Raw genomic sequence first — 15,549 nt, 5'->3', positions numbered from 1 at the left:
AGCAGCGCACAGAAATGCTGTTTACCTTCCCGCCAGAGCGGTACCTATTTACTTCCACTTTGACATGCTTTTGAACTGCTAGGTTGGCAGGAGCAGGGACCGAGCAACGGGCGCTCACCCCGTCACAGGGATTCGAACCGCCAAACTTCTGATTGGCAAGTCCTAGGCTCTGTGGTTTAACCCACAGCGCCACCCGCGTCCCAATGTATACTAGGGGTGGGGAATTATTATTTTTAGCCAGAGAGCTTCATTCCTTTCCAGGGGACTGGTGGGGTGGGGACACAGGCTAGGGCTGGGTGAGGCCAGAGATAAAAGTGAGCAAAACAACTAGCACAAATCTTAGCTTTGAACAGTAGCCTAGTTCTTAACACACTCTCACACCCCTCTCTGTCCTCCACACAGGCAAGGAAGAGGCATTAGTTCAAGGATGCATTCCAGCCAGGCAAAAGCACTCAAACAGGGTCAGTGGAGGTTGCGGACTTGAAAGAGGGCTTATGAATGGGGAGAGTTTAGAGGGTCAGATATAGAGAGGTCTGAGGTTCCCCATGCCTGACATATACTACAATGTCATAGATGATGTCGCTATTTTCAGGGAGTCTGGGACGTTGAAATTAAGGATGCTCACTAGGAGCAACTCTTAGACTCAGGCATCTCTGGTCACCTTGCATCTAGATTTGTGTTCATTGAAGGGAAAGGGAATTTATGGGGGAAGACAAACAAATACCTCACGATGTTCATATTAGCCTATGGACCTAGGGAGAGAGGTTGCAAAAAAAACCAAAAAAAAAAACGAGTTCAATGAGAAAGCACTTAAGATTAGTTAAGAGGGTTCCGGTGCAAATTGTGTGATGTAAATGGTATGGTGTGATCCCAGTGTGGTGTATTGGTTAGAGTGTTGAACTAGGACCTTGGGAGGTCAGGGTTGAAATCCCTGCTCAGTCAAAAGCCCACTGGGTGGCCTTGGGCCAGTCACAGTCTCTCAGCCTAACTTGCCTCACATGATGGTTGCGAAAATAAAATGGAGAGGCAGGAGAGCCATGTGTTGAGCTCCTTCGAAGAAGCTCAAACCTTGTGTAAAGTTAATAATAAATAAAAATAAATGGTGTGAAGACCTCAGAATCAGCACAGTAGCATCCCCCCCCCCAGGTAATGTGTGAGTGAAGAGCACTGATGAGCACAGCAAGAATGGGACTACCAAGAGTCTCTGATGTGGGGCCATAAAGACTTTGCCATGGGTGGGGTGAATCCCAGTACCTGCATTTCTTAGAAAATATGTTTGTGGAGAATATTGTTTTAGCTGTAGAACAAATCTTGCAGGATGCCTCTGCCATGCTTTCCAAGCATAGGTTTAAATTGCAGTGTTGTTGGCTCAAGTTAGATTGCAGTGCCATAGTTCCTGATGAAATATATTATTTTATTTCATATTTGTCAGTTTGTTTCCTTTATATGAAGCAGAGAAGCATCTGAGAGTTCAGGTATCAATGCTTTTAATGTCTACACTCCTGGTCCTGGATTCATGCAGACCAAACAAAATAACTGCATAAAGCAAGGCTCCTTTGTTGCATATTTTAACTCTCCATACCTGCCTTTATCAGTGCTCCTTCTTTAACAGTTGTAGACCTGTTCATATTTGTGAACAATGTGGAAAGGCAGCTGTCTGAGAGAAGGAAATATAGAACCACACTTCAGAGCTGCCTGCTGAGAATGAAACTGTAGGAAATGGGTTCTGATTAAGCGCTAATTAAATAAAGTGCTTAGTAGTACCAGGAAGGGAAATAAAAAATGGTACTGAGAGTGATCCGTTGCTTTCACCATAGACTTGATTAAAAAAACATTTTGACCTTTTCTGTGCAGTTTTATTGCATATGATTTTGAAATTACTGTTAAATTAGTTTAGGTGTATAGTGTAGGTATGTCAAATAGGTCAGTGTTGATTTGATACAGTATGGGTTTCATGCATTAGCCACTGGAAATTGCTTGAAAATTAAGAAAGGTTTAATATAAGGGAGGTGTTTGGGATGGATAAATGACTCCAGAGGGCAAGTGGTCAGTTATGGGCAGCTGAGATTGATCAGCTAATTTGTTCCTCCCCCCCTTTCTGTTTTTAAAATGTTATCATTTAGATAGCATGTGCAATTCCGCCCCCATACATTTTTATTTTTATTTTATTTTTAACTAATATGACCACCAGTGCTTGCTTTCTTATGATAAAGATAAACATAGTTAACAAAAACATTTGTAGAGGATTAACACAATAAGGGATGTGGGTGGTGCTGTGGTCTAAACCACAGAGCCTAGGGCTTGCCGATCAGAAGGTCAGCGGTTAGAATCCCCGCCACAGGGTGAGCTCCCATTGTTCAGTCCCAGCTCCTGCCAACCTAGCAGTTTGAAAGCATGTCAAGTGCAAGTAGATATATAGGTACCGCTCCGGCTGGAAGGTAAGTGGCATTTCCGTGCACTGCTCTGGTTTTGCCAGAAGCGGCTTAGTCATGATGGCTACATGACCCGGAAGCTGGCTGCGGACAAACGCCGGCTCCCTCAGCCTATAGAGCTAGATGAGCGCACAACCCCAGAGTCGTCTGCGGCTGGACCTAACGGTCAGGGGTACCTTTACCTTTTACCTTTTCACAAACATAAACGTTGCATCAGCTCTAGAAGGGAATGCAATGAGTTGCTGGAGAGCCAAATTCTGTGTGCTACATGGAATATGGAGGTAACATCCTCTACCGGAGGCTGCAACATGTCTTGGGTTGTCCCCATGCACTGCTGATATCTGACTATTGCACAGTTCAAGATAATAACATATTTAAAACCAGTTATGGTTAGAAAATCAAAGAATAAGAACATATCACCACTTTTTAAGTATTAGGCCCATCTAGGCATATGAAGCTAATGTAAACCAAACTGCCCTTTTTTACAAAACCAGTTTGGCAGATCAGTTTCTACACTATTGTTTTCCTTTCGCATTTTATTGAGCAATGGATTGAACCACACGGCAGCTGGTACAGCTTTTTAATTTTTGTTAGGCTTTTAATACCCTGCCCTTCAGGATGTTTCCAGAATAGCTCCCAGTGCAAAAATATGACACAACGATGCTGAAATTAACAAGCATTACGAAGCAAGTTGACCAGATGACATCCAAAATAAAAACAGAGATCGAAAAGGCCTGAGAAAATTTAAAAAAGGGTTCACCTGGTGTCAGAAAAGGCAGAAAACCCAGTCACAGCTGAAGCTTCCTGGGGAGCGAGTTCCAAACCTGGAATGTGACTCCATAGAAGGCCCCTGTGTTCAGTCACCACCTACCAGATGGGGGTGGGATCTGTAAAAACTTCTGAGGCAGATTTCAATATGGAGGCAGGTATTTGTGGGAAGAGGTAGTTAATCTAGCATGATCAACCAAAGAACCAGCTGGACAAATATCTCTCTTGAAAGTTACAGAAGGGAAGTGTGTTGCCTTTGCAAAATGCTTTTTAAAAAAGTCCACCTAGTCATTGTACATATTGCATTCCTTCATTTCTGTATCTTTTCCAGTTGCCTTTGGCCTCTACTTTCCCCGGAGGGAATATCATGAGAACGTCTACCTTGACCAACCCAGCGGAACCCCCCTGCTGCAGATCCATGCCTTGAAAGATTCGGAGGAGGAGAATACATATTTTTGGCTGTGCCCACAACTCCACATCCCACGAGCTGGAAGTAAAGACAATCTCTGGTTTCAAATCCAAGAGAAAACTGGACTTCTTTTCCTCAATAAGAGTCTAGATAGGGAGGACTTCGATATGCTGTGTAAGTCATGCGGATGAAGCAGATGTCCTCATTGTGTGTGTGTGTGTGTGTGTGTGTGTGTGTGTGTGGTATCATGTTTACCTTCATTTGCATCTGGTGGAATTTATCCAGATACTAATTGTTACCAAATCAGTAGAACTTTTCATTGAATGGAAGGCACTCTGGAATCTTTTCCTAAATATTGCACAGACACCAATAAGAAGACGGGTAACCATGTCAGTCAACTGCAAGAACAACAAACAGTCCTGGTGTTACCCCGGAGATCAAGAAATTAATCATCACGTTATTCCCCCACCCAGTCAGCCCTTTGCCTATAGAAACATATCATACCACAAATACATTAGTTTTAAAGATTGACACAAGAAGAGATGCATCAATAATAATGTGATTCTGTTTTGTTTACTTGTGGTTAATGTGTGGAGACAGAGAAGCAGGCCTCAAAGGATGCTCACAAGTAGCAGTTTATTTTATGAAGGTTGCCCAGAGTGTCTTGGCCATTTACCTTCTCATGTGTCCTTCTCTGCTACTTTGGTTCAAGCCACTCACTCAAAGGAGATAACACTTGGATGAATTGTTCTAATTGATTCTTGGAACGTGTGACAGATTAGTGAAATAATAACTCTCTGCACTCTAAGCTTATGTTTAGCTTACTTGTAAACCCAAAATCCTAGCTGTGAATGAACTGTACAGAAAGAGGAACAAGAACAAACCAGAGATTTAATTGTTTGTGGCGGCTAACAGAAAATTACAATTCTTTATTTAAGATTGGGGTTTTTTCTATGTTGTTCTTCGGGCCAGTCTCAGAAAGCAGTATACATGGAAATGTTAAAACCCTAATAAAAGAGCAAAGACAGACTGCAAAGGGGGGGGGGGAGAGTTCCATGAAAACCCTTTGAAAGGTCTTCCCTCCCATCAGGGCAAGGTGATTCAGTGGCACTTGGGGGAAGGAGAGGCCAAATAGCTCAAACAGTAGAGCACGAGACTCTTAGTCTCATGGGTTCGAGTCCCACATTGGGCAAAAGAGTCCTGCGCTGCAGGGGGTTGGACTAAATGGCCCTTCCAACTCTACCATCCTGTGATTCTGTGATCTCAGCTGGAACACTATAGAGCTACATGGTGGGCAGCTGTCTGGGGTGCTTTGTCCAGGTGGGTATAGAACCATAGATGATGGCGAATTGCTAAAATGAGGGTTCTTTGTAATCTTCCCTGTTTCTCTTGTCTCCTCCCTAACAGTTCCAGGAATGTCGGTATCAAAGCTGATCCTCCAAGTTTTCGTCTCACCCCAACCTTTCCAAGGGAAGGAATGCCATGAATCTTATACCAAAGTATTGGTGAAGCTTTCTGTTATCAATTCCACCATGCCAGCTTGCAGTTATGGGATGCCAAGCCAGTTGTGTTTTTCCAATATGGACCTTTCTTTTCACATCAAGGAGAACAAACCACCAGGGGTATTCCATCAGCTCCAGTCTTATCCTCTGCAAAACCAGTGCCAGAATGCAAGCATTTCCTATGAGGTGATAGCAGGTAAAGCAGCTGCTTGTCCAGTGGGCAGCAGGGACCCTGTTTGCCTTCGCAAATCCTTTTTCATTGGGTTTTCTGCACAGCTTTAGAACATACTTCCAAATATGGCTCCCATGAGCCTCTGGGGGAGGTATTGGAAGCTGGGCAAAAGTTTGCATTGGAAGGCACTTGCATAGGTAGAAGCCACTTATGAAAATACTTGGTCAAAACATTTGGAAACTTGGATTAGGTATAGAAGTTATACCATTCCCCCCCACACACACATGTGCAATGGTTCAGCAAATTCCATTTTTTTTAAAAAAAAACAACAACCTTAAGCAACAGATTTCATGGCCTTCATTGTTTAATTAGGAATATTTCACTATTTTCAGAAAAGCATTAAGTAAACACTGTATCAATGATGGTTGAAATTCCATATTAAGAAGAATTATCGGTGGGAATTCTGGCTAATACATTATAATGGTCCTGAAAGAGAATTTTCACATCCCCACCATTGCGGTAAAAGTCTTGGAACATTTATGTGGCTGGGTATTTGCTGAAGTGTTTAAAGGGATTCTGGAAAGGGTTTCCAGTGATTCAGATTTTAAAAATCCAAGCCAAACCAATGCTAGTTTCCCCCTTCATCTTGATTATGATGTAACTTAAGTTTTGAGCTGCCTTAACCATCTGGGAAAGGCAGGTAAAGAAGCGTTTTAAATAGATAAATAGAATAATGAACCTTTCCACATTATCTTTCCTGTAAGACTGGAGCAGGGGTGTCTCAAAGCAGTGACTCTAGCAACAGGACAAAGGCACTTCCTGCAGTACAGTAGTGTCTTGCCTTGGCTGCGAATTTTTGACCTGCTCTCTGCTGTCCTTCAGCACCACCACTAAGGAGGAAGGAACAGTCCTCTGCCTCAAAAACTACCTGAGCCTGCCTTGTAAATTTCCTTGGATCTTTCTCTTGCTCCCTGAAGTTTCATCTCCCTCATTTCACTCTGTTTCAAGATTTAACGTGCCTGCTTTGATGCAGGGTGCAGGTAGTCCCCTTGCCCTTGCTTTTCCACGGAAAAATATTCAAAGTGGGCAAGAAGATCATAGCTAAAAACATTACGCCATCATTAAAGATATACAAGCATAAGGTTAAATATATATAATAGAACAATGAAGCATTAGAAACAATAACTATCCCTTAATTTAACAGAAAAAAGCAACACCCTTTGAAAGTTTTGTCATGAGCCACAGTTCATCCATTAATAGTTCATTCGCTAGCGTGGCAAAGGCACACTAGACAGTAGGTGGGGTGGTTCTTTATCACTTGGGGGTGAGTGGGTCTTCCCTAATGATATGAGGAGGAATGAAATGCCAGACAGAGCAAACCAGAGATACAATAAAGATATAGAACAGGGGGAATCCTTTCAACCTCTAATTCTAGTCTTTTATATCCAGCAAGATTTCCAGAACTCTATAAAGAGTTCTAAGATTGAAGAATGGTGTAAATAACACATACATGCAAATTGACTGGATTTGAGTTGCAGTTTGGGTCTTGCTGATTGTGAATTGTCTACTTCTGGCATAGGATCCTTTACCCTCCCCCCCCCCCCAGCCAGGTTGTATCGCAAAGAGCTCCTGCTTTGTTAGTGATGGAATGAGATGGTATTCTTGCTGTGTTCTAGATAAAGGTGTGCCATTTCTTTACAACATGGACACGGCGAGTATCAGCGTGGCACAGCCTCTGGATCGAGAGGAGCGAGAGAAGTATGAGCTGATTGCCAAATGTACTGTGACAGAAGGTTCCAGGGAAACTTTTAAGGAGATGCCGTTTCTTGTAGCTGTCTTTGATGAAGATGACATGCCCCCCTTCTTGCCTAATGACACAAACACGGCAGATGCAGTTGTGGAGTTCAGCAGGAAAAAGGTAACGCTCCATGGTGGTGCAATGTGCTACTGTGACTTGTTGGTGATTTAAGAGTCCTTTGCAACCTTCCTCCCATGATTTTTGCATGTTTTGAAAGGCTCTATTGAGTACGTCCATGTGGAAATGTAGAGTTGGGGTCCATGTAAAGTTTTCCTTTAATAGGACCTGGTAGGAAACATGGATCTTGCTTGTCCATCCCAAGAGTTGCATGGATAAATTTTTAGTGAGACATTTCTTCTTGAGGGTGTTCATGGGAGCCCTTCCAGAAGCAACCCATGAATACAAAACATTCTCCCAGAATATGATGTTAATCATTAATTCCCTCCAGTAGCAAATTTTGGGTTGTCAAATACCAATGAGTCATAATGTAATACTGTTTACACACTTAGATGACCTCCAAAACATGCAGAAGCATATAAGGTTGTAAACCAATAGAAAATAAATGTTCTAAAGGACCCTGTGAGTTTCCAGGACATACGGAACATTGAGGTCATTGAGATAAGAAAATAGTAGAGTAACTCATCTCATTGTCTGGAGAGGGAACTTCCAGGGTCACATTACATTGAATGCAAATTACAGGAGATCTTTCCCTCCCTGCTGCCTATTGTTTGGTGGTCGAGGAGGAAGATGCAGCCACCAATTACAGCTTTGTTAAAATCCTGGATTTCTCCATTGTTTCTGTTAGCAGCATAATTGTCTGCTCTGGGGTTGTGGAAATATGTCTAAAGCAATTGGAAGTTGGGGCAGTGTGTGTGAATCTTCTCAATTAAATCTGTGTTTGGGGGCAGTTGAGCCATTGAATATTGAAGGCGTCAGCTGAAATATCAATGGAAAATGGAAGGAGACGGAGGGAACTATCCTGCTTAGGTTCCACTCAGTCTATAGTCAAGTGATTGTACATCATAAGTTTTAAGGACTCTCCTTCCTGCACTACATTTCCTCTCTCTACCCCAGCTGTATTGCGATAAAGCAGTCAGATGAAATTTGGGGTGTTCAGGATGCTATGGCAGTAGGCTTTCTTCAATAAATAAAGCAGTCAGGGTCAGAGCTAGTAGGTTGGCCCAATCCTACATAAATTAAAAAATTTAAATGGGGTGGGGTGAAATGGGGTGAAACCCTTTTATATAGGACAATGGGGGAAGATTTTAGGAGTGTCCCCTTTCCTACCCCACCCCTTTTCAATCTTAAACACTCCAGAGTGCTATTGTGTTGGAACTCCCTTTAATACAATCTCATATTTTTGTTAAAGAGTTCTAACAGATTTATCTTGAGAAACGTAAGTTTAAAATTATAGGCGCGTTTCTTTCCTGGTCAACTTATTTCTTTGGCTGCTAGATTTTGCTAAGAGGGATTTACCGTTTTTGGATATTTGCTGCCACCAACAGGCCAGAACCATTTTTCCCCATTTTATCCGTCTCAGCTGGCTCTGGAGAGTTAAAATTGAAGGACCACCGTATACTCTGAATTCTGAATGAAAACCTGTATGCTAACTATTCACCAGCAAGCTTAATCATGTATGCAATGTTGGTTTGAGGAAGCATGTCTGAATCTAAAACCAGTAATCCAGATTCCTGCTAATTGAGATCAAGCAGACACATTTACTGTACTCTTTTCTAATGGGATAATTATCATGACCTTGTAAACCTGTTGCATATTGAAGCACTTTGCATTATATTTTTCATCCTAGGATAATGCTTAAATGCCAAGCCAGAAATAATATATTGTGACTGCAAGCAATTTCCTCCCACCTATTCTCTTTTAAAGGGCACCGTCATTGCAGAATTAACTGTCTATGATGCAGACACCACCCCTATTTTCCCCATAGACAGTAGCAGGAAGAAGTACACTGGCACCATAAGTACATCTGATCCATGGGTCAAGGAGACATTTCAAGTGGAGCACAACTTCCATGAGATCTTGTTCAACCCAAATGGCAGCCAAGTGAGGGGAACACGACACGAGTACAGTAAGTTTATGTGGATTATTATTCCCAAAGGAGTAGTAGTATGCTTACAAAGAACTAGTTCCGCATTTTGCTGCCTTATCCAGCTTTTGAATCATAAGCTGGAGATGTGAGATAATAAATAATAGTATCAGACTTCCGGGAAGGCAGGGAATGTCATGAGATAATAATGCATTGTGGTCCAGTGGCCAGTGCTGAAGAGATAATTGTGATGCTGTAGCAATAATCCTTTCAGCCAGTAGGGGCAGTATAGAATAGTCATAAATCAGGGTAGACAACCTAGTAACCTCCAGACATTCTGAACTAAGTCCCATCAGATTCAGCCAGAATGGCCAATGGCCAGGAATTATGGGAGTCATAGTCCAGTTCCAAATTATCCCTTTCACAGATAACAGACCTGACTAATCACCATTGGTGGAAGTATAATCTCCCATGCTTTGCAACAAACTAGGACCTGTTTGAGCACTGTACTGTAATCATTTATTTATGTTAAGATGTACACCAGCAACAGACATGGCCCTCCCTTGTGGAATTGGGGCAACAGTTGGATTTTGCCATGGAAAAGTGTTTCAGTTTTCAGATGTTCAAAGAAACCAAGGTTACCTTTTATTAACTAAATCCCTTACAATAAACTGCCTTTACTATGGAAGGCAAGAATATGCAAACGCAAGTTCATGGCCAGCCATGGGAACTTGCCAGGTATGCTTGAAAATCCTAACCAACAATGGAATATCATTGTGCTCACAGTTCAACGGTTCAGGTTCAGCACCTTCAGTTCAGTTCATTTGTTGGCATAATTCCCAGTTGCGTTAGTGGACTAAAGATATAGATTTGTGTCCTAAAATAAAACCAGTTAACAATTTTAAAGTTCAAGATGGTTTGGACCATTTTCAAATTTTATGAGATGGAATTAACTGGCCGCCGAGACCATATAACACCGGTCTTGAAAGACCTACATTGGCTCCCAGTACGTTTCCGAGCACAATTCAAAGTGTTGGTGCTGACCTTTAAAGCCCTAAACAGCCTCGGTCCAGTATATCTGAAGGAGCGTCTCCACCCCCATCGTTCTGCCCGGACACTGAGGTCCAGCTCCGAGGGCCTTCTGGCGGTTCCCTCACTGCAAGAGGCCAAGTTACAGGGAACCAGGCAGAGGGCCTTCTCGGTAGTGGCGTCCGCCCTGTGGAACGCCCTCCCATCAGATGTCAAAGCGATAAACAACTACCTGACATTCAGAAGACATCTGAAGGCAGCCCTGTTCAGGGAAGTTTTTAATATGTGACATTTTAGTGTATTTTTCATCTGGTTCAGACACAACAAGCCATGGTTTGTCAGATAAAAAATGAGCCTTTCACCTGCATTCTCCTGCAGGTTGTTGTTATTTTAAAATACAATACAGAGGACCCTCCTGATATGAACTTCATTCGTTCAAGGGGTCTGTACGCACCCCAAAAAGTCTGCATCTAGAGGTGCCGCTTCTGCGCATGTGGATGACGTGATAGAGCGTTCTGCACATGTGTGTGCGGCGAAACCTGGAAGTATACACTTCTGGGTTTCCCGTGTTCGCAACCCGAAAGCTACGTTACCTGAAGGTAACATAACCCAAGGGTCCGCTGTATTAAAAGCAGTTTAAACTAATTAGAATCAAGAGAATGTGGTAGGTCCTAAAATATACATCTCAAGTGTCCAAGGCCAGAGGAAAGAAGTATGTCTGATGAAAACTGCATAATGAAGGTGCCAGACACATCTCTGTGACAAGTATGATTGAAAGAGCCTATGTTGGGTCATGTAACTGTTCCAAATAAGATTGTTTCTTCTGTTTCTCTCTGATGCACATGCTTAGTGGGGTTTTTTATTTGTCTTATAGAACAGAGCTCTGCACGCCATTATCCCTGTGCCCAATTTTCGCCATGAGCTCTACATTGTAGAGTTTCAGACTCTTAATCTCAAAGTTGTGGGTTTGAGCCCCACTTTGGGCAAAAGATTCCTGCATTGCAGGGGGTTGGGCTAAGCGATCCTTGTGGCCCCTTCCAATTCTATGACACTCTGATTCTACAATCTGCTCTTAGAGTGCCTTTTTCACTCCTGCATGCCAAACCAGCTGTTTTTGCCCTGCTTTCTGTGTCCACTGGATGTCTCTCTTGACCACCTTTCTCTTTCCTTGAGAGAATCTCCCTGAAGTGTTTATGTATTGCGAACTTAATGAGTCCCGTCTTCTGTTTCTGCAGGACTGGTGCTAGGCAAGAGTATTTCAGTTACTGAAAGCAGCTCCCACCAGGTGGACGTTATTGTGAACGACACAGAATACCAGGGGCCTAACAAATCCCTGATGCTCCACTTCAATGTCACCATTCTTCCAATCAGCATCCAGTTTTCAAACGCGACATATCAGTTCACAGTGAACAGAAATGCTGCCAACTTTTCACAAGTAAGGATTGTGTGCTCTTTTGTTCCATTTGGAAATTCAACTTGGAATTTACAGTGCCGGAAAACATTTATATAAATGAATATCCTTCAGAGGTTGATTATGTCCTTTGTTGTCTTTCCAACTTTTTTTAATAAAAAAAATAGTACAATTTCTTGTGCCAAAGGCGGGCGTGTTTTGCTAAGGAGTGCTTCCTCTCAGGTTGGAAAGAGAGCACAGAGTCCCCTGCCATTTCTGGGGAGTTTCATTCCAGAAGGGAGATGTCTCAATGGCTACCCTGGTCCTCTTCTCATACAGCTTCTCAGCTCTGATTGTGCAAGGTGTAGAGTTTCTTCCTTGTTAAGGTCTGTCCACTGCTGCACTTCTAGGCTTGTAGAAACCAGTCCCTCTAGGTTGAATATTGTAGTGTGTCAAACCTTGGCTGTGTGGGGTTGTCCTAGGAAGTCTTGAAAAGTGACATCATAGTAGGCAATTTCAGGGCCACTCAAAAGGTATGAAAATGTTCATATTAGGGATTTTGATCTTTTTTTAAAAAAAAAGTCCAGTTGTTTAGAAATCATCAAAAAATCAGTGCACCTCATGTGAGTCTTGCAGTGATGGCACTAGGGAACCCTCCCTGCTGACTTCCACTGCTGGGCATGTACCACCCATCAGCCGACCCTGTGCTAAATCATACTACTCCCTCATTTCCTACATATTTACCCCATTATATGTTGTTCGTCTTTCAGTAGATCTAGAATACTAGCTGAGTGTACATTCTTTTTTTTTAATGAATGGGCAAGATGAAGTGAAGGGCCCCTTTGTTTGATTTGTTTTTATTAAAGAGACGAATGCACGAGTTCCAAAATGATTCCAAGCATCGTATAAATAATCTGATACTCACTCAAAACTATTTTAGCTTTCATCCCCACCCCTTATGAGTCAGAATAGGTCAGATGGAGGCTTCAGGGAGAGCAGGGTGTCAGGAGTCTGCCCAGTCTTCAGTTCAAACACATTATAACCAGAGTGTCCAACATTCTGGTTGGTCTTTTTCCCCCATAGAACCTTCCAATCATAGTGCTAAGGAGAGGGAATTGTGAAAGTCTATAAAAGAGGATGCTTGGGTTTTTGTTTTTGTTTTTGCCCCTGCAGATTTTCTCCTCCATCAGTGAATATTTGCAGGTCTGTCTTCTGGTTGGTTTGTTCTTTGTCTTTCACAAAAACAGTTCCCACTCAGTCACCCCTTGCAGTTCCTTGAAGCACTGTATTACTCCTACCTCTCCCCACTCCCTTGTGTTTACTTACTGAAAGTATTTTCATCTCCCTCATCTCTTGACAAGGCTCCTAAAGTGGCGTACGTTAGATTGATAAAAACAGCAACATATGATTAAGGCAGTAAAAATAGGCTATTTTAAGAGGTGGCACTTATGACAATTTGCTGCTTCTTCCTCTCCTGCTCACAGGGCAGTTAGTTTTTAATGGCCACCAGGAGAGGAAGAAGGGACCAGTCTCTCCTGGTGAAGTGATTTGCAGTTTATATTTTAGAGAAACACATTAATTAAAAGTTACATGATCTTGGTAAATCGTACACGAAGTAGAATAATGTTGGATAGCACCCACAGCCTGTTCAAGTGTGTGAATTGGGGGAGACTGGGGGAGCAAGTGGCACCCACATAGTTGCAGAGCAATTTAAGCTTCATGGGTCCACAGTGGTTAATGGCTGCTGGTAATTTGTCAACACAAAAACTGCTACATCCAAAATCCACTTGGCAGTGGCTGAAAGACACTGTGGCAAGCAGAAAACACCCACACCTGGCAGCGGACACAAAGACATAGAATTTCCACTGATGATACCAAATCCTGACGTACCACCCACCCAAAACACACACAACCACCAACACATGCACATAACAAGCACACCCCGGTGCAACACTGGAAACAAATGCATATGTACATGCTGGCACCCCTCAAACGCACAGCAGTCACAGCCCCCGCATGCTCCCCCACAAATCAAGAAACCATGACAACACAAAGAGAGCTTTATTGGAGCCATGGAAGCCCACACAGACACAGCAGCATGCAGCAATGACAGGCAGACCAAGTACTCCTTGCTCCCATGGGGGACACCCCCTCTCAGGTGTGGCAGGAGGAGGTGAGCAGGCACATCAGTAGTGGCGATGACACCACAGCTCACATCCTAACCACAGCTAGATTGAGGGCTTTCAGCATTGGATAATGGACCATCAGTCTCTCCCTGGTGGCCACCCAGGACCCTGGAGGTGGTTGCTGGCATGGCAACAGAGCATAATTCTCCCCCTGAAGCACAGGGGAAGAAGCAGAGCATGTCTGGAGTGGCTGAGCACGTATCATTTGTGCCGCCTATGGTTGATACCAGGCGCCTCTGCAACCTGTGTGCTTGTGATCTGCAAAACAAAAGTCATACAAGAGTTAGCTTATAGACATAGGTGTCATGTTGGCTAGTGGCTTAGCAATCTTTTACTCCTGTTAGGCACCTACTGCAAAAAGTGTACCTAGTGTGGGGTTGATTTCCCCAGATTGGGCCCAGCCCATTACTTCCTATGTGACTTCAGCTGGCAGGGGTATTTATACTTGTCTGTTTCCCCCTCGACAGTGAAGGTCTCAGGTATGTTGTATCCTAACCTACCCAACACGGCAGACTTGGAGTTCTGATTCCACCTGGTGTGTTTTTGCTGCTCTTATGAGTGTCTTTAGTTGAATTTGCAAAGTTAGTTCTATTTACAGTTAGTTTAGATCACGGTTGGGCTTTGCCTTTTTATTGTCTATAAAATTGGTTCCCTTATTCTTTTCTGTCTAAAATTTCAGATAGGATCCCTTGGATGAGAATTTCTGAAAGTTTAATGTTAATTGGATCGAGAACCCCCCCCCCCAAAAAAGTTGCAAAAGCAGCAAAACAGAAACTGGGTATCCTATTGAAGGCAATGGGAGATGAAAACTAAGTAATATAAAACAATTTGAATGAAATAACTAATTAAATGAGGTTTTAAAAGTAAGACTGAATGGATTAACCAAACTAAACATTCCTCTTCACCCCTATATTTAGCTTAACAATGTTTCTTCCCCATTTTTGAACAGCATATAAAAATATACTTGGAATGCCTCCTCCTGAGTCTTATAGATTGAATATACATTACAGATACATTCCATATGTTTGTGCTTCAGGCTTGCTTCAGACTGGCTTGCTTTTATCAGCATGTGGAGTTCAGGCATCAACTTATTTACTGTTTTGTCCTGTGGAAACTTTCTAATGCAGATTTTCAGGAAGAGAGGAAATAATCAAAATACTTGGGATCTTGAGCTTACCCTTCCATAAGAAGTGCTATTCAGTCCCTGTTACAGACACAGGAAATCAGCATCCTCCCTTCTTCGTTCAATTTGAAGGGTGGTAATTGTAGGTAATAATTGTTACTGCCTTCTAAGGGGGAACATAGCTAGCAACCTTGCGCTCTTCTGTGCAGGTATCATCTCACCTGAGCCAAGGGCCCCATGCAAATGCCCAGTCATGTGCAGCCCCAGTTTGTTTGGTTCTTGCCCCAGGAGGGAAGGAGGCAAGCTTGTGCCTTCACCATATCAAGTTGGTACATAACCAGGTGTGCATATGATTTGGGGCATAGCATCTCCCCTCCTTCCTCACGATTTGGATGTCAATTTAAGATCTGCAGCAAGGAATTTGATTCAAGCAGCTCACTCCCTAGAGGGTGGCACTCCACATTCTTGAAGCATTAGGCATAATCTGGAATGATTAGCTAGCACAGGGGGAAGTTCAGGATGAACTACAGCAAAGGCAAAATGGCCTTTTGCCCCGAGGAGAATATGGGAGTATGAAGAAGCAATTAACCTTTGGGCTGATGCCGTTTCTCCATTTTGACAGTCAAGGGAATGAATGAAGAAGCATGAACATGGCCTGGCAGCAGCCTGTCCCACATCAAAAGTAGGATTTAACCC

At 42.9% G+C, this 15,549-nt stretch overlaps 1 protein-coding gene and 1 long non-coding RNA gene across 11 annotated transcripts in view; one reads left to right on the top strand and one right to left on the bottom strand.

The window, feature by feature from the left end:
• RET (ret proto-oncogene) overlaps window positions 1-15,549 on the top strand; it is a 115,951-nt gene that overhangs the window by 66,866 nt on the left and 33,536 nt on the right. For all 10 annotated transcript variants that reach the window (XM_083440324.1, XM_083440332.1, XM_083440326.1 and 7 more), the window contains 5 exons: window positions 3,532-3,783; window positions 5,017-5,307; window positions 6,960-7,201; window positions 8,966-9,167; window positions 11,390-11,589. In XM_083440324.1, coding sequence (XP_083296450.1) covers window positions 3,532-3,783; window positions 5,017-5,307; window positions 6,960-7,201; window positions 8,966-9,167; window positions 11,390-11,589 — 1,187 coding nt within the window. The remainder of the gene's footprint in view (window positions 1-3,531; window positions 3,784-5,016; window positions 5,308-6,959; window positions 7,202-8,965; window positions 9,168-11,389; window positions 11,590-15,549) is intronic.
• LOC310677566 overlaps window positions 1-15,549 on the bottom strand; it is a 35,278-nt gene that overhangs the window by 4,658 nt on the left and 15,071 nt on the right. The window lies entirely within an intron of this gene.

This window comes from Podarcis tiliguerta (genome assembly GCF_965153285.1).
Source record: "Podarcis tiliguerta genome assembly, chromosome: 5".
NCBI classification, from domain to species: Eukaryota; Metazoa; Chordata; class Lepidosauria; order Squamata; family Lacertidae; genus Podarcis; species Podarcis tiliguerta.
The sequence above is the reverse complement of the archived record's forward strand: the minus strand, read 5'-3'. Positions and strand labels throughout refer to the sequence as shown.